This window comes from Lagopus muta, chromosome 2 (genome assembly GCF_023343835.1).
Source record: "Lagopus muta isolate bLagMut1 chromosome 2, bLagMut1 primary, whole genome shotgun sequence".
NCBI lineage: Eukaryota > Metazoa > Chordata > Aves > Galliformes > Phasianidae > Lagopus > Lagopus muta.
In genome coordinates, this window is record NC_064434.1 from 103,591,187 (window position 1) to 103,614,913 (window position 23,727).

The following is a 23,727-nucleotide window of genomic DNA, read 5'->3' on the forward strand; positions in this document are numbered from 1 at the left end:
AAATAGGGACCTTTCCACCATTTTCCAATTATTCTTTAATGCAGAAGTGTAGGTAAAGAAAGGTGACATTCAAACCAAATTGTAAAAAAGTGATCTTGCAGTCATTCTTTATGTTGAGTAATGCAATGGGCATCTCTTATTCTAGCAGCAATTTTTCAAGTCACTGCAAAGATTGGTGCAGGTAAATCAAAATCTGTCTGATAGAAGATCACAACACAGGAACAGTTAAGAGTTTCCAAATGGTGTAACTGTGTGAGGTAACTTTATTTCCATAGAGTATCTGAGTTACTTTGTCCAAAGTAATAAATGAAACGTGTTTTACTCCCTGTTTCACTGCCTTCTATAGAAATGAGACGTGCGTAGCTGATCATGGAGAGGCTGTTAGTAAGTGGCTGCTTCAGCCCTGCTGCGCGAGTCCTCATTCACAAGTCCCAGAGCTGGGCAGTAGAAATGCAGTGCTGCTCAGCACCAACACCTCCAGATGTGCAGGCTCTGTCCCTTGGGGCAGATGTTGGCATGTTGAGCCACCAGGTTACTGTCTCTTCTTTGCAGTGTCTGCATTTGTCCTTGCCCAGTCTCTCTTGGTGAACTCCCACATCATGCTGCTGATACAATACACATTGAATCAAATATTTTTTACAAGTCTTTTTTAAAAAGTGCATATTGAAAGTACAATCAACATTTTTATATAATACAAAAGATTAAATTTACAAATATGAAATTACTACTGAATACTGAATAAGACTATGAGTCTTATTTAGAATTTCACTCTTTGTATCAGTCAATCTGATCAAGTGCAAGTAAAAAGTTATTTGCATGTTTTGTTTTTTTTCCCCTGTGAAGCTTTCTTTGTATGTTTGCAAATATGACTAATTTAAACAGCAAAATATTTACAGGCTGGCAGTCCATGTGTTGACGTAAGGTTCTTGAGTTGCAAGCAGCAGTGGTGGTTTCTCATCTCTCTAGTTCTGCTTCCAGGATTTCTCCCCATGTGTCAACATCCATCGGATACATGCTTTTCTCTGGCAAGTTGCTTTGTGAGTGAACGTTACTGTATTTCCCACTGAGCCATTCCTGTTTTACTTTGCTTTTCCAGTAGTTTCTTAGTAATGTGATCTGATGGAAAAACAGACAGCTAAAATCTTGGAAGTAAACGGAATTAAGCTGCATTCAATACGGATAAGTTTTTTGTACTGGAAGAGTTAGTGCCAGAAAAAGGATTTGGAATGTGTCTTTGATACCTGAATGCCAAGCCCAAAATTTGGGTCTACTTCCATCTTTTATAAGTTAGGTTGAGGATCATTTCTTGCCTCAGTTCTTAGAGGTTGAAAATGATGGGGAAATGAAAACCCTAAACCAGAATTCATCTTCCTCCTTATTAAATAAAAAAAACTTTCACTTTCTCTTCCTGTTTAGGTTTTTTACGACCTTTAAGTCTGGCTCATGCTCGTAACACAGGCTGGTTGTATTCTTCTATTCAACCAACCTTTTAGTGCATGAAATGCTTGCTTTGTCTATTTGTTGCTCGTTCCCCCTCTAAAATAGAAACAAAATAGAGATCTGGTGCAGAGAGATTTGTAAACTGTTGTGCAAGAGCTGAAAGATGGCTACATTTGGAGGTCAACACCTTCCTGCTTAAGGCAGGGAGTGCGAGTCCAGAATTCTTTTAATTACTATTTTTTATATTTTGCTTGCTCTCTTTTCACACCTCACTGTTTGCAAATGCACCAGCTCAGATAGGGTGGGGATCACCCTCTAGCAAGGTCAGAAGAGTAACTGTGAAACCATTCCTTTCCTGATCTACTTCAGTTTGGAGGCTGGACTCAATACTGTTCAGCACATCTAGCTGCTCTCTCTTCAGTGCAGCCAGAACCTAGAATGTATCTATGTGTGTGTAGGCTGTTCCAAAACAGCATCTGCAAGCTCCTGTGAGCTCCTTCTTTCTTTTTGCTTACCCCACGTTCTTCCTCCTGGATGCATGTTGCTCAAAATGTATTGAGATAAAGCTATCTGGAATTTTTTCTTCACAGGCAGCATTATTCCAGTGAAGCACAGCAAGAGCTCATACACCATCAGACACACAGGCTATGCTATTTGGCCACCTGGGTGCTGGGCTGGCTCACATTCAGCCAGCTAACGGCCCCACAGCCTTCACCTCAATCCAGCTTTCCAGCCACTTTGCTTTGGTGATCTTGGGACTAACTAGAAATCAAAGAGCAAGCAAAGGAGGTTCTGTGTAGGAAAGAAGATATCAGAAGTAGAAAAATGATATAGATGTTTCTGTAGGGGATGTGTTTGTGTGTATTTAACTGGATTCCCAGTTTGGTTTCGCTGCTGAGCCATGCTGGCATTACAGTGGTTCTCCAAGCATCTGGCATTAGCCTTGGACAGATGAGAAACACAGATTTATGTAATCTATTTGCATATTTCTGCCACGAACCCCAAGAAGCTTCAAAGCTGCCACCACCGTCACTCACGTTCCATTTACCTTCCACGAATATCCACTTCCCCTGTCGCCATCGATCTCCCGCTGGCAGACAGCCCTCACCGTTAAGCAGTGGTTCTTCCACAGCCAGTCGTTGCCGTCAATGGCGAGCCGCCAGCGCCTGCACGTCATGGCAGCGCTGCACAGGCTGCGGGGGTCGAGGGAGCTGAAGATCCGCACGCTGACTTCGGGAGGCAGGAGCGCCACAAAGTCGGCTGGAGCTTCTCTCCTCTTCTTGTCGGGAGGGAGAAGCGTCGGTTCGCCACAAGTCAGCGACTGCTTGTTTCTCTTGGCTGTCTTCTGCATCATTCAGAGCTCTCGCCGAGTCAGGTCGGCACGCCTGAGTGAGGAAAGCGCGACAGTTAACGAGCATCCCACGTTACTGTCGCCTGTGTGGAGTTATGGATGCCGCCCCGGCGGCACGGCAGCGCCATCAGCTGAGCCTCACTACTGCCTCCTTCCACACCCTTTCAGCCCGCGGCCGCCGCTAGCCGGCCCTGAGCCGAGCACAGGTGCGCTGCGGCGCGGCGCTGACTGGACCGCCCGTTCCCGCCAAGCCGCTGACGGCCGCAGCTCGACCGTTGCCGCAGCTCGACCGTTGCCGCCGCGCGCCCCCGTACCCGTCCGCCTTTGGAAGCGCTCCGCCATCTGCGCCGCGCCTTGTTGACAAACAGGGCGATCTCCGCGGCGCATCGCGCGTGCGCGCGGCCCTTGTCGCGAGCCGTGCCGGGACTCGTAGTTCTCCCAGCCGCGCGTCAGATAGCGGCGAGTCTCGGCGGCGGCAGCGGCGGACTACAATTTCCGGGCTCGTGCTGCCGCGCCGGGCGGAGCCGGGAGGGATTTAAACACCAACAGCAGCCGCGCCCTCTCGGTGTGCGGCTGGGGCGGGGCGACGTGAGGGAGCTGAGCTCGGCATGGCGGGCGTGCGGCTGGCCCCGTGTGACGGGGGCTGCCCCGTAGCGCTGCCGCCCGGGGAGACTCTGCTGGGACGCGGCCCTTTGCTGGGTGTAAGTGCGGGCGGGGCGCGGCCGGGCCGTGAGCTGAGTGCTGTGCTGAGCCGAACTGCCTGCAGTCGTCGTTTAGTGATGTGGGGTGGAAATGGGTTCGGTGGTGCGGAAGCGATGGCAGCGATGCCGTAAATCAGTGGATTAGGAAGCTCTAGGACTTAAGGTGTCGTGTTAGAAAGCAGGCTTTCTTTATTATCCGTGCTGGGTGCGTGGGGGCTGAGCTCCTCCTGTCGTGCACGCCTCGCACGGAAGATCTCCAGTTTATACACATCATACACAGGTTTTCCTGGTGATTTTGTATTCAGTGTTACCTGTTCAGTCACTGATTCCAAGGAGAACATCCTTATTTTCTTGGTACAGAGGCACTGTAGAACATCCTTATTTACTTGGTCCGGAGTCACAGCTCTCTGTTATCTCAACAAACTGCGGGGCTGTCAACCAGAGAGCTTAACGGAGTCTTTACAACTTCTATCAGAACTGTCGTCTATAAGGACTGTTCCTGCCACGTGCTGAATGGGGTGGGAGTGGTGGGGGATTTGCAGTGTTCTGCAAACACAGATCATCATAGAATAGCCTGGGTTGAAAAGGACCACGATGCTCATCTGGTTTCAACCCCCAGCTATGTGCAGGGTCACCAGCCAACAGACCAGGCAGCCCAGGGCCACATCCAGCCTGAAAGATGTCTTTGCAGCAATGCAAGAGGTGCATTCTAGCAACTCTAATTTGTCCTGAAAGAAGAGTGTTACTGTACTGTTATTTCTCATTTTCTTTTGAAGCAGACTTTTTCTTCCCTGGTCAGAGTGTTTTTTGTGCTGACAGTGATGCTGACATCCCATAGCACATACTGGTAGCAATTTAAAGCCTGTACACTTCTTGTGTTTCTCTTTGTTGTGAGATGTCAACAGTGTCTTCAGCCACTTATGCCTACTGCATGATCGTGCAGTCATACAATGGTTGAGCTTGGAAGAGACCTTAAAGCCTGCCTGGTTCCAACCCCTGCCATGGGCTGGCTGCCCCCCACAAGTTCAGGCTGCCCAGAGCCCGTCCAGCCTGACCTTGAGCACCTCCAGGGTTGGGGCACCCACAGCTCTGTGGGCAGTAGTGGTGGTTAGCAGTGAATAGAATGTTATTTAGACACCCTGTCCCATCCTGTGCAAATGAATTAATTAATGTAAGGATGAACTATTCATTAAAAAAAATAATAATAATAAAAACAAAACAGAAAAAACCACCTGGAGTTTCAGTATGTGCTTGTGAGAAGTATTTAGTCTCTGGAGCATCTGGACTGAGGCTTTTAAAACCAGATCCGAGCAGCTGAGTAAGTGGTCTCCTACAGAGCAGCAGATTTGCAAGCGCTCAAGTGAGAGCTTGCTAAGATGTGCTGGATTCCTTAGGCTTCTGATTCTGAAAATTGGATCTTAAATATATGGATCTCGCATCGCTTTTTTATCTCCTTTTCAGATTACTGATAAGCGAATATCTCGAAAACATGCCATATTGGAAGTGGTGGGCGGCCAGGTTCGCATCAAACCGGTAACTTCAGTCTCTTTATTTACACCTGTAAAGCCAAAATACAGCTGCTGCAGTTTATTTTAGGTTTTCTTGTGATGTTACACTTGTGATTTGAGAACAGCGTTCAGTTTTCCTTGCTCTCATTTCATAACCTTTGCTTTCACATTCAGTGTCATTCTAACTTCAGGTAATATTACTAATGTTTTCATACAGAATAGTGATTGTGTGAATCAAATAAAACACTGCAGAGATTTTTTATGTTGCTTTATAGTCCTGCTTTTGCTTTTGAGACAGAGATGCATTCCCTTTACTGATTTTCCCCTGATTCTTCTCCAAAAAAAAAATCTCTGAATTTACAACCTTTGCTCTTCAGCAAATCATAGAATGATAGAATGGCCTGGCTCAAAAGGGACCACAGTAATCATCCAGTTTCAACCCCCCTGCTATGTGCAGAGTCACCAACCACTAGACCAGGCTGCCCAAATAAGTCTTTTTTTCTTCTTTTCCAAATAAACCCATTTGTTGTTAGAGGGAAGTTTTAAACTTACTCAAAAGCTTGGCTTTCTAAAAATTGGAGGTGTTTTTGCAGTAATTAACTCATCAAGTCTTCATATAGTTACAGTGAATTGACAGCTTGTGCACAGGCTATGCTAAAACATTTAAGATATGTGTGGATGCTGCTGTTTCTGTTAGAACAGAATTGTGACTGTTTTGCTCATCAGTGCTGTGAGGGCCAAGAGGAGCTGCTCTGGTGCCACAAGTTTATTTGCGCTGGTATCTCTCTGTTTCAGGCTTCATTTATTTCAAAGGCTTGGCTGAGTGTTGTAGGAGTTGCATGCCAATGGCATTTGTATCCTAGTTCTTCAGTCCACATGCTGCTAACTCTGCAAATGTGAGCTGTGGCCCTCGTTTCTAGGTCTGGAAACCTGCTAAGACCACGTTTACTTGTGTTTTCCCCACTAGTTTTGAAGTTTACCTTCCCACCAGTTCACCCTTAGTTTTGTTTCACATTGTTTTTTTAATTTTGTTTTATTGGGTTGTGTTTGTTTGTTTTATTTTTTAGAATCCAATTGGATTGAAATGTTAAATATCAATTTTAGATACTAAAATAGCAAACCACCTTTTCACTAACTAGTTCACTTAATTGTGCTATCTTGTGTATATGCCTATTTTGTCTTTAATGTTTCGCTATTGCAGCTTTGCTGTAGCTGTTCCTATGGCAAATCTGCTTTGTATGATAGAGCTTGGTGTGTTACCCAGCCATGTTATGTACATGTGTGCTTTTTTAATGCTGGCTGTTCTTTCTGTCTCACAGATTCATGTAGATTCATGCTTTTATCAGTCACCTGAGAACGGCCGTCTGCTACCATTGGAAGCTCATGAATGGCACTCATTGAAATTTGGTGATAGCTTTTCCCTGATGGTTGACAAATACATCTTCAAGGTCCTTTCTGCTCAACCTGTGGAGAGTGCAGAGAGGTATCGATATCTGCCAATTATGATCCTGTTCTCAGCGACAGCTTTTTTTTTTTAAACCATTAAATAGAGTCATTTTCACATAGGGGCCCAACAGGTGATGCCCAGAAACCACTAAGTCTAGGAGGTGTATATGACAAGTGGTCTCAATTCTGGGAATATGGTGTTCTGTATTCTATGTGCTTCAGTGTTATTTAGTTTAATCCACTTCTTGGAGAGTGTTAACAGCATTGCATGAAAGTGTTTAAGAGTGAATGCAGTGGTTTGATATTGCTTGAAAGTAAATTTAAGTACTCCAATAACTATATCTGTGCTCATCTGGTATTATGCTTCACCTATGTAATGATAAGTTCCCTTTTCTATCACATTAGTTTGAAATGATGTTAATTACTTGCCTGAAGGAAGAAGTCTTAAGTACCACTGCCAAATGCTGAGTGCCTTCCATAGTCATCCCCATATCCATGTTATGTGATCCCGCCATAACTGAAAGTAACTGCATTCATGACATTTCGACTTGGTATTAGCTTATCATGAGTACTATTTTCTAACATTTGGAGAGGAAAAATAAAAAGAAACAGTGTCAGAAGCATAGTTCTCATTTTTATATTCATCAGATTTGTTTGCTTGCACACTCATTAGAATATTTGATTTATTAGGTTGTGTTATTAGATTACAGTATTAGAGTTGAGAACTGGTTAAACTTTTCTTTAAATGAAACTTAAGCAACATCCACATCACTGAAAGCTGTTAACTTCAGAAAAAAAAATGGTTTGCTGTGTTCTAATATTTGAGCAATGGCAAATATCCTCAATGCAGCATGATATTTACATCAAAAAAACTCAAGTCACTAAGTCTAGAAAGTCAGATACATGTTTTGAGTTCAGAGGTGACAGTGAGAAGTAAATGAACGTAATTTGAATAAAAATTGTGTTGTTTCTTATGTAGAAACATGGCAACTTACATTTGGGAGGGAGCTAATACTGTAAACAATTCAAGAATGGATTTAGAGCGTAGCAAATTGCAAGCAATGACCTCAAGTTTTGTTGTGGCAATGGCTATTATGTATAATGAACTTTAAAACAGCTAAAGCACTACAGCAGGGATCAGTAATTATTGGAAAATCACTGGTTCAAAATTCAGCAGAAGGTAGAAAGACATCTTTATTTCCTCTAAAAATTGATGTAAGAGCGCGTTAGGTTTACTTTGTAAGTTTAATAGCAGAAGTTCAGATTGGCTTCTGTGTAAAAGAAGTGCATGTTCATATTCATGGTGGGTTTGACTACTTAAGAATGATTTTCTTTCCTCAGGAATAATGAAGATGTAGAAGCAGCAGTAAGTGTTCGCCCTGTTGAGATATCTCACAGTCCATTGTTACCTGAGCCAGCATGTTCCACCTCTGAGATGCAAGGTAGCACAGAAATAAGAAGCAATGACTCTACTTGCACACATCTGGTGAGTGCTTAATTTTTTACAGGAAAATGTGGTATGTGTAAGGATGTGTGTCTTTCTGCTTGTCTTCTTGAGAAGTCAGCTTAGGCAGACCAGGTTATTTGCTCAAAATATATTTGTTTATCAATTGGCTTATATGCTATAGAAGTATATAAATTGATACTGTAGCTTTGTGTTTATGGCAAGTCTGGTACAGTCATTTGTTCTCTGAAATACACAAAAAATAACATAGCTGTTACTACAGGAATATTTTGAGCTAATATTTTGAGCTCAGTGCTGGAGCTGAATGTGGTACTACAGAGCCGTGCCAGGTTCTAGTCTCTAGTCGGTTACTGCCTGCAAAGGGAATTATTCCTAGGGGAATAAGAGGTAGTTCTTTCAATCAACCTGAAAAACTCTAAAATTCATATCTGGAGAAATTGTACTGCAGATGCCTTGAGCTGCCTGTTCATTGGAATCATGCAGCAGTGATGGAGTTGTGTTGTCAAAATCTTCACAGGCGCGTGTAGGTAGTTGTGTTTTTAGAGCAAGCATTGTGTGTTGTTTTTACTGTCTGTGAGTAATATTGCCTTCAGACAGTCTGAAAAATTCCTTTGGCTCCATAAACTGTTTTTCTTAGAGCTTCTGTTGTGTGTAAAGCATCACAGTGCTTGCTAAAAGGGACACTTTGAGTGACATGGTTATATGGTAAGTAGTAACTAAGTACAATGAATGAAATGTTGGCCTTGTCGGAGTAGGGATTCCTGGATTGTTTACTTACCTTTTAGCAGATAGTGCCAAATTGGTGGTATTTCATTAAACAGGTGCATATTAAACATAACTTTGGTGTATTTCAATTCTTACAATGTTTAGAGTGTGATTTCTTTCTGAAGGAAGCAATTGAAAGAATGCTAGTGGAACTTTTTTGACAAAAGTTTTTTGACAAATAGGCATTTGTTGTTTGTTAAACCCATTTACTCCTATCTTTTTTTGGAACAGTTTTTTTAGGATCTTGCTATGAAACTTTCAGTCTTCAGTCTTTTATACATTTATTCCAAAGGTCTGAGGAACTTTGTACTGAATGAAAGCTTCTATAAATGCCATTTCTCTGTGAATAGAAACTATTAACATTTTCAGGCAATGGGCACCCTCTGAAAGTTAGTAACCCAGGCTACTTTTGAAGGATCTAACTGATGACAGGCTTGTGTTCCAGTTTTACTCTCTTGTAAGTGACAAACAGTATTAAAGAGTAAGTATTGTTCCAGGTTCCTTTTTGTGATGATGGTGAAGGTGAACAGTCAAAATCTATTCAAAGGAAAAGGGTGCTTCCATCATGGATGCTGGAAAAAGACCTCCTGGTTCCAAGGATTTCTGAGCCTATAATGAAAGGAGGTAAGTTCACAGTGTAGTATGTTTGCATATCAATATTCAGTATATGTTGATGTGTATCTTAAAGCACAAGTATTACTCCTCTAAATAAGTCCAGTTGGAGTACAGGAAGTGGAAAAAGTTGTTGAAACCATGCTTGCACGTCTGCTGATATTCCTCATGGCTTTTACCCAGTGTTCTACTTAGAGGTAACTTTAGATTTCCACTGTGTTCAGGGTTTTGTGTAAAAACCCTCACTTTTACTCACAGCTTTGAGTAAAAGCTGTGTTCCAAAAGTAACTTTTGTATTTTTTTTTCTTTCAAGGTGATAGAAGCAAAAAAAGCCAAGGAAGGGGAAAAAGCGATATAGAATCTTTAAAATCAGAAGTAAGTATTCTGCAGGGAAAGAGATCAGCTTCTGAAGAAATTCAAGAGAATTTGGAAGATGAAGAGCAAGATGAAGAGGAAGGGAGACGACTGTCCTCTTCATTACAGGTAACATTTTGCTGTTAGCAAAATGATGGTATTTCAAAAATGTAGTTGGCAATGTCATAGTTTAAGGTTGGGTTTAAAATTTAACTATGTGTTCTGCTTGTAGTTTGTGTTCAACACTTGTCCAATGAGCTGGCATTTCAGAAACAGCTCTGTAACAAGGAAGCTTTCAGAGACTTGATAACGAGTGTTTTTCTTGCTTCTTTCTTGAGACCTGGGATCTGGGCTGTGATTGTTCCATAGAAACACCATACTTCCAGCTTTGCAGCAAGAGATCTGGAAGATGGGACAAAGTACTGCTCTAGTAGTCTCACTTCAAGTGGCTTTGGAGCATGGTTTGTTTTTCTGAGAAGTCTTTAGGGGATTGGGTGATGGATGATGATGCTGATACAAGGCAGCTGTGGACTTCACCCAAACTAGTGCCATTCTAGTTGGTTAAATTTTGTGGCTGGAACACTGGTACAAGCCCCATGAAACTGCTACATTTTGAAGAAAGTGAGGAGTGTAGTAATGGCATTGCAGTAGGAGTCAAAAATGGAGGGGAAAAATCTGACATCTAATATTGTCTGTGACTGTGAGCAAGCAGAGTCTTCAGTCCAGCTAGGCAATGAGTCGGTGTGTCTTCAAAGTAAAACTGCATTTTTAGGCAATGATATGCTTACTGATAGTGTCCTGCTAATAATGAAAAGATGTTTTGAGGATCATTATCAACAACAAACTCATTCTGGTGGGAACAAACTAAGGCTTGTACTGATTTTTAAATGAACTAGTTGGTGTTTCAGGCCTCTAACACTAGAACTGCTTGAATCTGTTACAAGATTTGAAAAATAGTTTTCATTTGTACGCTTCATCATTTTTCATGCTGCAAAACATGTATGTGGATTGTTTTTGAATCTTTGTTATTGAAATTACCTACTTGTGGAGAGTTTGAGCTTAATTGTGGGTAGTTTGAGCTGATTACTTGTGGGTAGCTTTGATATAATGTAGTATCTCTTCATCTGAAAATGTTTTCTTGAGTAACATTAATGCTAGTGAGTGACTGTATAATAGAAGCCTCATTTCTTTCTGCTATTAAATAATTTCGTAAACGTTTATCTCAAGTACAGTAAAAAAAAAATTGACTCCTGAACTCTGGAGGAGGAAATAATGATTACTTTTGCTTGCTCAAACCAGTCACAGAAAACTGAAACATTGAAGTGTTGATATTGCAGGTTAAGAGCAAGACCCTCAACTCAGCTGTCGTGGCAGCCAGCCGCCAGGTGGCAGTGCAGTCATACACATGCCAAAAATGAATGCAACCTGTGCTGCTGTCTCATTTTTTTCCCATGCTAACAGTATTTTTCTTCTTTTAATAACTCGTCACAAGATCTGATAACATTTGATTAATTTCCTGTGTTTTATCTAATGAGGGTAAAGCACGTGGTAGTGGGAGTCCCCACATGGGAGAGGCAAGTTAGGAAAAAGTAATTGAGTCATATTTCTGCATATGAAAGCTCATTTCCTTAATTGCTATTGTTTGAGTCTTATGTTGGGTGTCACAGAAGAGTCATTTTTGACCCTAAGTTGACTTACTTAATATGGTGCTGCAGGGATCACTTGAGATTCCTGCAGAATTTGCCATTTCTTAGTAGTATTGGTGCTCACTTACAGTTGCCTCAGGCTTTGGTGAACTCGTTAGTTTTGCATTGAAAAAAGCAAAATCAAGTAGGAAGCAATCAGTCCATCTTCAAAGTGTGCCGAACACATCAATGCAAACTCAGTATGAATTCACAGAAGGTGGCACATCAGGTAATAAACTCTAGAGAGTAGAGATGTTTGAATAGTTATTTTACAGTGTCAGGGTTGTTCAGCTTTTAGTATGGGTATACTTCCAGGTTACAGCTTGGTTATGTATCTTCTGCCTCTGAAGCACTCCTCTTTTAAGTGTATATATTCTAAATCTTGAAATGCAGGATTTGTCAAAACTGCAATATTAGCCTGATGAGCTGTTTTATGCTTTAGCTCATGACCTTAAATCATTTCAGATGCCTTAGAGGTGAGATTAAGCTCAAGGTCTGTACTTATTGATTCCCATATATCTCTTATATATAGATAACCCATGAATCTTGGTACTTAGGTATTAAAATTGATTCTTGTAAAGTAATGTGTGTTCTTCTAGAGTCTGCTGTATCCTGACATGTATAACCCATCTTAATTTTTAAGGAGCAGTACTTTTAAATTTAATTTAAACTAAAATCCTTAGGCTACTTAGAGGCCAACATGATAGGAGAGGAGCATCTACCTGTGAAGGAACTGAGGCTGAGGATGTAAGCTCTAGGATAAGGTTTTCTCTGCATTCTGTGCATGTTCTTAACCTCAGCTTTTCATTTGGCAGCTGTATGTAGCAGCTAATTGGACTTTGAGAAGTGGAGAAGATCATTTTGGAAACTGGAATGACAACACAAGGAAGAGTTTGACCTTAATGCTTTTAATTCTGTAGAGTGTATATTATCAAGTTGTTCAAAATGTAACTTTGTTCCACAGAATGCATCTGGATTTCCTCTTGGAAGTACCATGGGAAACATGGAAAGAAAAGACAAGACTGAAACAAAAAAAGCTGGAAGTTCTGTGGAAAAAAGTAACAGGCAGCTGCATAGTAAACGATCTAAACCATCAGGTCAGATGTCCAGTAAGATAAATAGACTTGAAGAATCAGAAAACAAAGGACAGCTTACTTGTTCTACAAGCCAACAAGCTCCCCGGGGCAGGACTTCACCTACTGGTGCCCAGGAAGGTGCTCATGAGCCCAGTGCAGATATGGATTACGACACTGAGATTTCTTATACAACCAAAGGTGCTGAGGCTTCAGAAAGCTCCAGAAAGACAAAGCATAAGAGGACGCCTTGCATGTATGGAGCAGCCTGTTACAGGTAAAGCAAACTTAAACTTAAAACAAACTTAAGCTGGTATATAATTGAGAAGTAATTTATTAGCTGTGGAACAGAAAACAGCGAAATCATCACAAGGTTTGATATGGGGGAGGGGAATCTTCTGGTAAGCATGGGACTGATAAAATTCTTTTTATGTGATTTGCTTCTTAAAATACAAAAGGAAGAGCCAGGTGGTCTTGTTAGCTGCTAATACAACCTAGCAGGGGATGAGGTAGTTCAACAAGTTAAAAGATAAAGTGGTAAGGGAAATAAAGGAAATAGGCAACAGAAGTCCATTTTAAAAGAACAAATTAACAAACCTGTACGTGCCAGCCAGGCACAAGTAGCAGCGAGGAGAAGAGGTGTAAGTGGTACAAACCCAACCTAGACTCTGTGGGCTTGTTTTATTAACAGATAAAAATTTTGCAAGAGAGTTTTAGTTGTGGAAGTAATTCCATGCCTTGTGACTTGAACATTCAAAATACTTCTTATCTGTCTTCCCTAAGTAATGAAGAACTATGTTTATTGTAAGTTGGCCAGCCAGGTTTCTTATTTAGCTTCCACTCACTGACTAGAAATACAGCACAGCATACTTAGAAACTCCACGTTAACCCTTATCTGGTTCCCTTCTTTGGTATATTTCAAGTGAAGTGCATTTCTTTTGTTCTCCCTCTCTTTTCGGTGACTGAAGATATGTTGTAAAAGTTTTCTGCGAGATACAGATGTAACAAAGAAGCCCCACAACATCAGGAATTTGTATATGTTCTGTTGTTAGTTTCTTCTGCCCAGAAAAGATTTGGCATGCCATGTGTTGCTGCATCAATAAGAAGATGCAAACTCAGTGGTGATCTTGAAGCTAGCTAGTGAGCACTGTAGTAGAAGGTGTCTTTGAGCTCTGAATTCTTCCATGCAGACAGGAATGCAAGAGAAGGCTAATCTAGGAAACAGTCAGTGGGTCCAATTATGTTCAGGAAGCTTGAACATTAGTGAGAACAATCTAGCAAGAGTGTATGTTCATTGTGTCTAATGCCACAGACAGCAGGGGAAATCAAAAGCTCAAAGATGCAGTGTTAATGATTGTGTCAAATTACCCCTTTTCATATCTTTTTCATGTCTGTTTTTGCCCTTAATCACTATCATGAAAATATTTTACTAGTCCAGTAAGCTGATCCAGTAATGCAAATGCATCATCTGCCTTGCTTTTTGTTTTTGTCTCAAACTAGTTTTCCTGCATATGTGAGTTGGGTGGAATTAAACATTAGGAGTCCTTCAGTAAATCAGAGGATTAAGAAAACATGTTTTAGTTACAGATAGTATGGAATATAGGTTAGCAATATTGAGGCAAAGTGTTGCATCGTAAGGAAAAGCACGGTATGGGACAATGCACAACAAAATCTTACTCAGTCTGGTTGCTAGCAGATCCACTTTCATAAGCTTGTTGGTTAGGGAGATGGGTTTATACCTTCCAGTGTGAAGGTTTTTCTATGTCATTTCTGAAAGCTGGTGGATTCAGAAGAGACTGCCAGATGATTGATAACCAAGGGTGATGGCTGCAGGTGGTGACAGGTGCATTAGAACCTTCACATTCTGGCCATTACATCCTATATGCTTGTTCCTCTTGCTTTGACCTATTGGTGCTTCTCTCAGCATACATCAGGCCCTTGTGTAAGCTGTGGTAGCCAAAACCTGATCAGAAGTGGAGCGAGTAGTTAGAGAAGTACAACTCACATAGCACATTTAATTGTAACAGGTGTTGTGCTCTTACTGATCAAACCTTTAGTGCCTAGAAAAAATAAATTTCAAAACGTTCAAACGAATGAAAGCCTTTATAAAAGGGAAGAGATGTGCATGTAAGCTTTAGATTTTCTGCAAGGAGGGCTGTTGATGCAAGCTATGCACATCTCTGCTTATATTTGTTTTGCTAGATGTCATTGGACAGCACCTAGGAGTGGAATAAGCACAAGTTATCCAGGTAAAGGTAAGATAAAAGATGTTTGTACTAGTTTGAGCATCTGAAGTACACGTTTAAGATGCTTCACAGACAGCATGTAATTTGAGGAGCATGATCTGCTGGCCCAAAAAGCCCTGAGACTATTGGAAGATACATCAAGAATCTTTCCTTTTTCTTCCTTTTCCATTATTCCTTTGGAGTTTGTTTGATTTGGCTTTGAGGAGGAAGATCAAAGTTCTGTTGCTCAAGTAGGGTTTGAAGAAAAATTTTGGAAGAAAATGTGCATCTTCTAAAATACAATAGCTTGTCTAAATGGCAGCTATTAGTAATTCTTTCCTTGGTAAAAATAATGAAGTACATTTCTTATTCTAGGAAAAAGTAGAAAAATGATTTCGCAGAACACTAGCTGCTTCCAGATCCCCTTGAGGAGATGAATTATGTCTTAAATGATTTTGAATTCTTGCAAATACCGTTAATAAGGTAGTTTTGTGCACTTAGAAAACAGAGCAAGTAAAATGATTTGGTTTCATCTCATTTATTTTTAAATGGGAAAGGAAATGAGCAGCCAGCTCCACGGTGCCTGAATTTCATTTAGGAAGTGATGTTTTCTGAGAACTTGTCGTAGAATAAATGAGAAGTAAATGCAACCCTGCAGTAGTATCTACTGAAATAGTATTTATTTGTCCTACAGCTTGCAAAAATTAGCAGAAAAGACCAGGTCAAGAAGGCTGTCACCTTTGTAAATACACAAAGGGATGCTGTAACTTCTTAGAAGTAGCTCATTGAAGAGCTTATCTGTGGTTCTTGTGTACTCAAAGGAGTTAGTGTGATAAGTCACTGAAGTGTTTTCTGGGTGTATTTGGAAAAATCATTTGTTAACATATCCCCTGTTCCTTGCTTGTAAGTGTTATATTTGGAAAAAGTATCTCTTAAAGAAATCATAGGAAAAAAGTAGATGTGCTTCTGGTAACAGCATGTTAACTGTGTCATTTTTGTAGTGTTTATTTTTTATCTCTGTCCTGAAATCACAACTCATTTTTCTGTTTGTTTTAATATCACTTAGAAGTTTTATAAAGCTTTAAAGTTCTTTAAGTGGTGTTTATAGCTTCCTTGTCTTGCATTGTGTGCATTCCAACTTATTGACTAGAAGCAGTTACACAGAGGTCAGTTAATAAACCATTTTGTTTGCTACATCTTGGATCCTTCCTGTGTAAACAGTATAGAGCAGAAGGCTGTTTATGCCAGAGATGTGCTCTCACTGCTTGCATTGCTGATTCAGCCACATGCAGAGCTGTTATGTCTTGTAGTACAGCTTGATTTCCTCATTGCTCAGATTGGAATGGGTTACTTCAAATAAAATGCCAAGGTAGCCGAGGCAAACTGTACAAACTGTAGTTAGTGAGCTATTCAGTAGACATTTGGAGTAATGTGACAGCATTTAAGTAAGAAGTTGTATGCATAACAGAACTACTAGTTGATACAGGTTGTTTGAAGCAAATATATTATCCCCGAGTGTACGTGGAGTCTATTACTGCAGTGCTTTGGTTGCCATGCATTGGGCCTTCCAGCTCAAGCTGAGGCTGCAGTAGTAGTTTCTGTAACTCTTCTAGTGCTCCACAGGGAGCCAAAACTGAGCAAGTCAGGCTATGAGCAGGATTGGTGCTGTGTGATTACTTTAGGAGATGGTACATGGGCTGGAGGTCTTGAACCTTGATATACTGAAGGCAAATAGGAAAATTGATGTTTTAACTGTTGCTGAGACAAAAACATCCTTCTGTTACCCTGAAAGTAGGTCTTATGTGCTGCATAAACATTAAAAAATTGTACTTGTGTGCTGACAGAAGAATGAGTGTAAATGGGACAGCGAATTCTCCATATATGTATTTCTCTTCTACAGGAGGAATCCCGTTCACTTTCAGCAGTTCAGTCACCCTAATGATGATGATTATTATGAAACACACAGTGTAACTCAAGATGACAACGATAACCGCCCCGAATGTCCATATGGAACTGCTTGCTATAGGTAAGAGGCACTGTATGAAATGGCTTTACTTATTTTATAGCTTAAGACTGTTCTCTGCAATTACAAAGTGACACAAAAGCAAAGAGTAGTTTTTGAATTAAATCTTGAGTAGAGCATGTCATTGTGGCTCATGTTCTTGTCTTGGTGCCTTTTGAAATTTACTGTGGATAGGCTGCTACCTTCCAAGCACTAAAGTCTGTGCAAAATGTTTGGTAGTGATTTCAGTCTAGCAAACATGGAATCTTAACTTCTGGAAACAATTCACTAACATAGATTTTTAACTTTTAACAATAACACCCTTTTTAGCTTCTCGCCATGTAGCAAACTCCTTTTTTACGAACACTAATTTATTGCTACGTACGTTGTTTATGATAAACTTTTAGTTTAAATTTTGATGAAGTATATTTTGAGTCTTTTTTCAAAATCTCTATGTTAATTATTATCTGACTCCCTAGAAAGCATAATTCAGGTAGCAGCAATAAAATCCAATTTCTAGTTTACTGTAGTTTCTTTTAAGTGCTGTTGATTTTCTGAGAGATTGTTTTATTCTATTTTTTCTTCAGTGTTTAGATTTTAAGCATTTATTTAGCAGATCTTAGCACAGTTCAGTTGGAAGGGACATACAGAGATCAGGTACTGCTGCCTGACCACTGCAGGGCTAATTAAAACTTACAGCATATTGTTAAGGTCATTACCCAAATGGCTTTTGAACACTGGCAGGTTTGGGGCATCAACCCCTGTGTAGGAAGCCTGTAACAATGCTTGACCTCCCATTTTTTTTTTGTTAGTGACTACTGAGTAGTTGACTATATGGACAGAAGAATATATTTTGAGGAAATAGCACTTCTGCTCAGGCATATTGAAACTTACATCTGCTCTTAATAGAGCTTGTGTATATATATATATAGAGCAGAAACGTTTTCCACTTTCTCTTCCAGAAAGCATAGGTGACTCTAAAGAATGTGTTCTCTATGAAATACAACAATGTGTTGTGGATGAGTTTATTACTCAGAACAAGAAATCTGGATTTATCCCAGTAGTGAAGTTGCCAAGGTGCATTTCAGCAGTGCAGTGGGTAACTGAATACAAAAACAAAACACAGATCACAGAGAGCGTCTTTGTAAGTTAATCAGTTCTTAATCTGTTTAATTATTTTGAGGCAAAGGATATGAGGCACCTGTAAAGCAATGCTAATTCTTTAAACTTACCAACAGATGTGGATTGAAGAGTCTTCAAATAACTTTTGTTGTTGACTACAATTTGAAGAGAGTGCAATCAAGAGAATGATCTAAACACTATGTCTTAACTTGTGATCTAATTGTCTGATACTGGTGATAGTAAGAGTACTGAAATAAGTAATTCCTTCTGTTACTGTACCAAGTATGTTGTAGGAAGCAGTACTTCCACTTCCCACTCAGATAAATACGACTTTTAATGCATACATAATGTACTTCAGGATGGCAGTAGCTATGGAATTGTAAATCAAGTTGAAATGCTTGAATTTGTCACAAGTTGTGACATATATATGTATATACATAGCAAAAGTGTGTCTGTTACTCTGTTCCTTGAAGAATAAAACATAAATAAGCAACTAGTTTTACAAGGCAGTTTTTGTAGCAAAGATAGTTTGTAAAATACGCAGTAGCTGCGGTTGCAGACTCATCCTATAAGTTTCAAGCAGTTCCAAAGGGAGTGTCATAATTGAGTAATGGATTTTAATTGTTGTTCAGAAGCAGAAATTAGGATAACTGAACTGGTTTTCTTGAAGTTCGAAACTTCTGTACAGAAAAATGGAAAATAGAGCAGAAAGAATTTAAACAGGCAGTCCCAAGAAAAGCCTGCAGTATACTAAAAAATTAAGAACAATGCCAGCTATACTACACTCAGCTACAATTTATTAGAGCAGCGTTGCTTAACAGTTTGCAGAGGGATTGTGATGAGGGGGAAAACATTGATGTGTGTTAATTACCTGTGGTAGTCACAGCTCGGAGGAGAGGAACGTGTTGGCAGCCCAACAGTGAGTTGACTTAAAAATTTCTTTCATTGTTCTAAAGCTATTTATTTATTTATTTCAGAAGATGTGAGAAGCTGTAAATTGAACTGCAGTAACATCCTGCAGAAATGAGTGATTCTTCCTGTGGTCGCTCTGTGTGATCCTTCAAAACAAGCAGTTCTTTCCAATGCTTCAGTTTCCCAAACTATTTTATTTGTATCCATATACTGCAGATCGTGGAAGTTACACCTGGGTGTTTCAGACCTGCACTGTGCTTTAATGCACCACAAGTTATATTCTGTTTTCATTCTTTATTAGAGTAAATAATTGGATCAGGTTTTACTGTGTTGAACCAGTGCACGTTACATGACTTTGGAGATGCATCTCAATTTTGATCAACCAGCTATTTTCTTAATAAGAAATAGTTCTTATTCAATCTGTTTTTTCTCTTCCACCTTCATTCTACAAGCACAAAGGCTGCAGTAAAGTACTGATCACCAACTTTTATTTTGATGAATGTTGCTTAATGAAAGTGGGTTTTGTGGCTGTAGCTGGGATGTAACATAGAATTTTGTGCAGCAGAACAAATTGCATGATAGAAAAGGTCTGAGTCTCTGCAAGTCTGTAACGATTCCTTGATTTAAGTCTGAAAACTGTATTAAAGAGAACAATAAATTATAGGATTGTATGATTGTATAATTATATCATTCTTGTACAATTATACAATTTTATGATATGTGATTTTTTTTTCGTATAGTAAGTTTTCAGATAAAAGGTGAGGGGAATATGGGGAGGAGGCTGCTGCTTAATCTTGTGTTGAGGATTCAACTAACAAATTGGTTCATTTCTTCATTCAGGGTGTTCACCTTCCCCTGATCTGTGTGCATATCCAAAAATACCATGCAGTTCTGGGCTGTTTATGTGTTGAGCACAGGGGCAGATCATGCTTTTGTTGTTTTCTTCTTTTCAGGAAGAATCCACAACACAAACTTGAATACAAGCACACTGTACCTCCAGGTAAGCTTAAGGCTGTATACATGTATACATAAACCAACAATGGATACAAAAATGTGGAATAACCAGACAGTTTGGATCAGACAGTTCTTAGCATGTAATATACAGGAGCATAAAAACCAGGTAAAAGGTGCCATGTGGCAACTGGGCATTTCCATGAGCATAGTAATTTTTTAAATGAGTATTAAATAGATATAAATTTATAAATTAAATACAGTATAAATATGGTATCTTACATTAGCAGATCTCTCCTATCTATTCAGAGCTGTATTAAGAAAATGAAAGCAGGGAATATATTTCAGTAACTGTCAAAAAACTCGGGGAGATGCCCTGCTTATATTTTGTGTGTTCTTAAAGAATTCAAAGAGGTGCTTCATGGTTTTTATACCTTTTTGATTATTGGACACTTTTTTTTTTTTTCTACTTGAAATCCCAGTGCTATGAAGAAGTCATCAGAGCAAATCTATTATGGACATGTAGTGATAATGTACTTCACCTAAAGAATTAGAATTATGACATTATTAAGCAGTAATTTATTGAGGTAACTGTAAAATATTTAAATACTTCAATTTGGGATTTGAAAATATCAATCTTAAAGACATTTTTCTTGGGGAAGGAATGGTTTATAGTTCCAAGAAAAGGTCACCTGGTGAATTTCTCAGCAATCGTTCAATACAAAATAGTTTTTTGGGGGCTGTGTGTTAGGGAGGAATTTTTCTGTTTGTGAGCACTGCATAATCACTGCAGTGTTTAAGAGGTCAGTCACTTAGTAGCAGCTTCTGTGAATGACACTTCTCCTGGGTTGTACTCTGTCCTCATTAATAACCTTCTTTTCTTTAGTAACTGAAAGACGAACCCGACAACGAACTTGCAAGAATGGTGAGTGTGTTCTAATTCTGTGAATGGACACATCAGCGTGGGCCATAACCCACATGCTTAAGTTTTTAGGCACTTAATAGCGCTGGAGATGCTTGATAAAACCAAGAGAAAGTCATTGTTGTTTCATTTTTAGTGAAAACCTGCTTGCTTTTTCACAGATGAGAGCTGAAGTTCAATTTGTGCTAAGCTTCCTGAATGAGCGTATCTATTCTTCTCTGGAAGCAGACAAGAAATCAATCTGATGTTTTACATTTAAAAATGAGGATGGGTTCTGAGTTCATAAGTTAATGGTGTTCTCTTGTACACAGTGCGCGCACACACAGCTCGAGTACCTGAAGCTTTGGTCTGAGGCTGCTAAGAAATGCCTATGGTTAATATAAATATTAGTGATCTGGACTGGGGTATACAGTGAAGAAAAAAAAATTATAACTTCAAATGGAAGATAATGACAAAAATTGCTCAACAGACTTAGTTGTTAGGTTATCTTTAGATGAAATAAAGGAAATGACAGTCACAGAATCACAGAATCACTCGGGTTGGAAGGGACCCCAAGGATCATGTAGTTCCAACCCCCCTGCCTGGCAGGGCCACCAAACATACACATTTAGATCAGGTTGCCCAGGACCCCGTCCAACCTGGCCTTAAACACGTCCAAGGACGGGGCATCCACAACCTCCCTGGGCAGCCCGTTCCAGGGCCTAACCACTCTCCTAGTAAAGAACTTCCCCCTAACATTCAACCTAAATCTTCCCTCCTTCAACTTGGATCCATTTCCCGTAGTCCTGCTATTGTCAGCCTGGGAGGAAGGCTCTGTACTCAGCCCTAGTAAGGGCACACTTGAGGTGGGGGAATCATCATCCCTAGAGGTGTTCATGAAATGTTTAACATGTAGTGAGGGACGTGGTTCAGTGGGAAATATTAGTGATAGGTGGATGGTTGGATTGGATGATCTGTGAGTCTTTTCCACCTTGAAGATTCTTCGATTCTAAGAAGAATTGAATGTGATTTTACTCAGAGATGTGACCTAAGGGCACAATAATGTGTCAGAATACTAATGCAGTGTAACTAATGAGAAATTGTGGACACACAAGGAAAAGGGAGATAGCGTAAACTTGTAGAGCATGAGTTATGCATGTCTATCAAAATCAGGAAACAAAGAAAATAAACTTGTTGAAGACTTGCAGCTGCTAACAAATGAAAGAAGAATGCACTGCTGCCATGGTAGTGCCAGTGCAATGTTGCTGCCAAGACAGAGCTTCACATGGCAGAATTGGTTTAAATGGGTAAATTTGCCAACGCATTTGAGCAATAAAGGAATACTGCAAGACTATCCATCCAAAAGAGCTTGGGAATTAATGCAAACAGCATCTGTTTCTTATAAAAAGAGGCTTTTTGTCTTTGATGCCTGCCATCAATACAGAGTATTGTGAAATACTAGGAAAGCAGAAGGCAATTTCATCACAAAGAGGTAAGTTTTTAAGGTAGATAGAAGACATAAAATTAGAAAATTGCATAATAAAATAGCCTAAGTGAACTAGGGAAAAAACAGGTAGCCTACATTCCTCTTGGAAAAGAAGTGTTTAGCATTTCCTTAACCCTTGTTCAGAAAGAAAGCATAAACTATCCAGCATGGATCTTGGTTGAGAGCTTGGGATGTGTCATCTAGCAGGTTGTTGTCTTTTACTTGACGCTTATGAAAGAAGTGAATAGGAAATAAAAGTCATATAAAATTATTGAGGAATTTGAGTATAAAATAGCCAAAGGCAGAAAATGTAGGGGGAAGTTCTTGCTTTCAAAAAAGAAACTAGGGAGCTATATGCTAGTCAGCTTAAATTCTGGTTTGGGAATGGGGAGGTCTGATACTGATAGTGAAGAGGTAGAAGAAAATGTGATTTTTTTGCTTGTAATTGTATGAAACCAGCTTGACTCTGTGATAAATCATTATGAATTACGGTTAGAGACAACAGGTAAGTCACAGAACCATTGAACAAAACCCTTTGGCTGTGTCCAGCCAAGCAATTCCTAATACACTGAACAGTCCATCCTTCAAATCCACACCTCTTCAGTTTAGAGAGAAGGCTGTGGTGAGGGACCATGTCAAAGGCTTTGCAGAAGTCCAGGCAGGTGACACTGATCACCTTTCCCCTGTCCACTGATGCTGTCACTCCATCATAGAAGACCACCACATTGGTCAGGCATGATCTACCTTTGGTGAAGCCATTTCTGACTTCACTGTAAAAAGGAACTCTGTGTAAACCCAGTAAGCAAAACTTGAGGTGATCAGGCACCTTAGTGATAGGTGATAAAGTTCTGCAGTAGATGTCAGAGAGAGATAACATGGTTCAACTTGTCATGAGGCTTTTGTAAATCTAACCAGAAATTGTCAGAATTAGGTAGGATGCTTCAGTTTATTCTCTGTCTTCTTGGGACAGATCAATTAAGTAGTCTCTGGATTAAGTTTTTAGTTTTATGGTTATGATTCATGAATGCATTATTACATTTTTGTCCTTCCAGGGAAAAAGGGTTTAGAGGAAGAGAGTGATGATGATGGTGAGCCAAATGAATATGATCTCAATGACAGCTTCATAGATGATGAGGAAGAGGAATGTGAACCGACTGATGAAGATTCTGACTGGGAACCAAGTTCAGAAGAAAAGGAAGATGTTGAAACACTTGTGAAAGAAGCACAGGGATTTGTTAAGACCAAAAAGTAGCTGCACTGAATAACATTAAGAATGTGCAATCCAGTTGTATTAAAATTTGGGTGTGCAAGAACAAAAATTGCTTTGAAAACTACTTTTTCCTCAGTGATATAGGAACTATGGGAGAGGTTAGCTTAATGGTGGTGAAGGGATTCAGCAATACCTTTCTTTTTGTGTAAATTGCACAATTTAAGTGGTGGAGTTAAATGATTGAGCTCTGGGATTCTACTGTGTGTCAGCTGAAGTAGGACTTTGTGAAACAGAACTTTATCAGCTATTTCTTCTCCAGCATCATTAGTTTGGCTGTACAAAATACAATTTTAAAGGTTTATAATGCTTTATCTCTCTGTCTAAATATTGACATTAGAAAAGCCTTTAGATTTGCTGAAACACAATATATACTGTGTTAAATAAAGAGGAACCAGACTTCGTACCTGTCATGTCACAGGCTGATTCTTGGCCGTCACCGAGGAAATCTGTCTAAACCA

At 39.8% G+C, this 23,727-nt stretch overlaps 2 protein-coding genes across 3 annotated transcripts; one reads left to right on the plus strand and one right to left on the minus strand.

Annotated features, from left to right (window-relative positions):
• Nucleotides 1-245: 245 nt before the first annotated feature.
• FBXO48 (F-box protein 48) lies at nucleotides 246-3,271 on the minus strand. Its single transcript, XM_048937992.1, has 3 exons — nucleotides 3,106-3,271; nucleotides 2,489-2,825; nucleotides 246-1,116 (listed from the first exon to the last, which is right to left on the minus strand). Exons 2-3 carry the CDS (start codon nucleotides 2,792-2,794, stop codon nucleotides 955-957), a joined length of 468 nt encoding a protein of 155 aa, XP_048793949.1. The 5' UTR covers nucleotides 2,795-2,825; nucleotides 3,106-3,271; the 3' UTR covers nucleotides 246-954.
• A 23-nt stretch (nucleotides 3,272-3,294) lies between these two features.
• Nucleotides 3,295-23,525, plus strand: APLF (aprataxin and PNKP like factor). Of its 2 annotated transcripts, none has more exons than XR_007375482.1 (11): nucleotides 3,295-3,492; nucleotides 4,954-5,025; nucleotides 6,320-6,483; nucleotides 7,788-7,932; nucleotides 9,174-9,300; nucleotides 9,602-9,771; nucleotides 12,292-12,677; nucleotides 14,603-14,655; nucleotides 16,526-16,651; nucleotides 19,615-19,661; nucleotides 20,499-20,537. XR_007375482.1 is itself a non-coding variant. In XM_048937983.1 (11 exons), the coding sequence occupies exons 1-11, from the start codon at nucleotides 3,400-3,402 to the stop codon at nucleotides 23,249-23,251; spliced, it is 1,569 nt and encodes a 522-aa protein (XP_048793940.1). In that variant the 5' UTR covers nucleotides 3,295-3,399; the 3' UTR covers nucleotides 23,252-23,525. The 2 variants fall into 2 exon arrangements, 1 of the variants encoding a protein (XP_048793940.1); XM_048937983.1 differs by lacking the exon at nucleotides 14,603-14,655 and adding an exon at nucleotides 23,052-23,525.
• The last annotated feature ends 202 nt before the right edge of the window (nucleotides 23,526-23,727 follow it).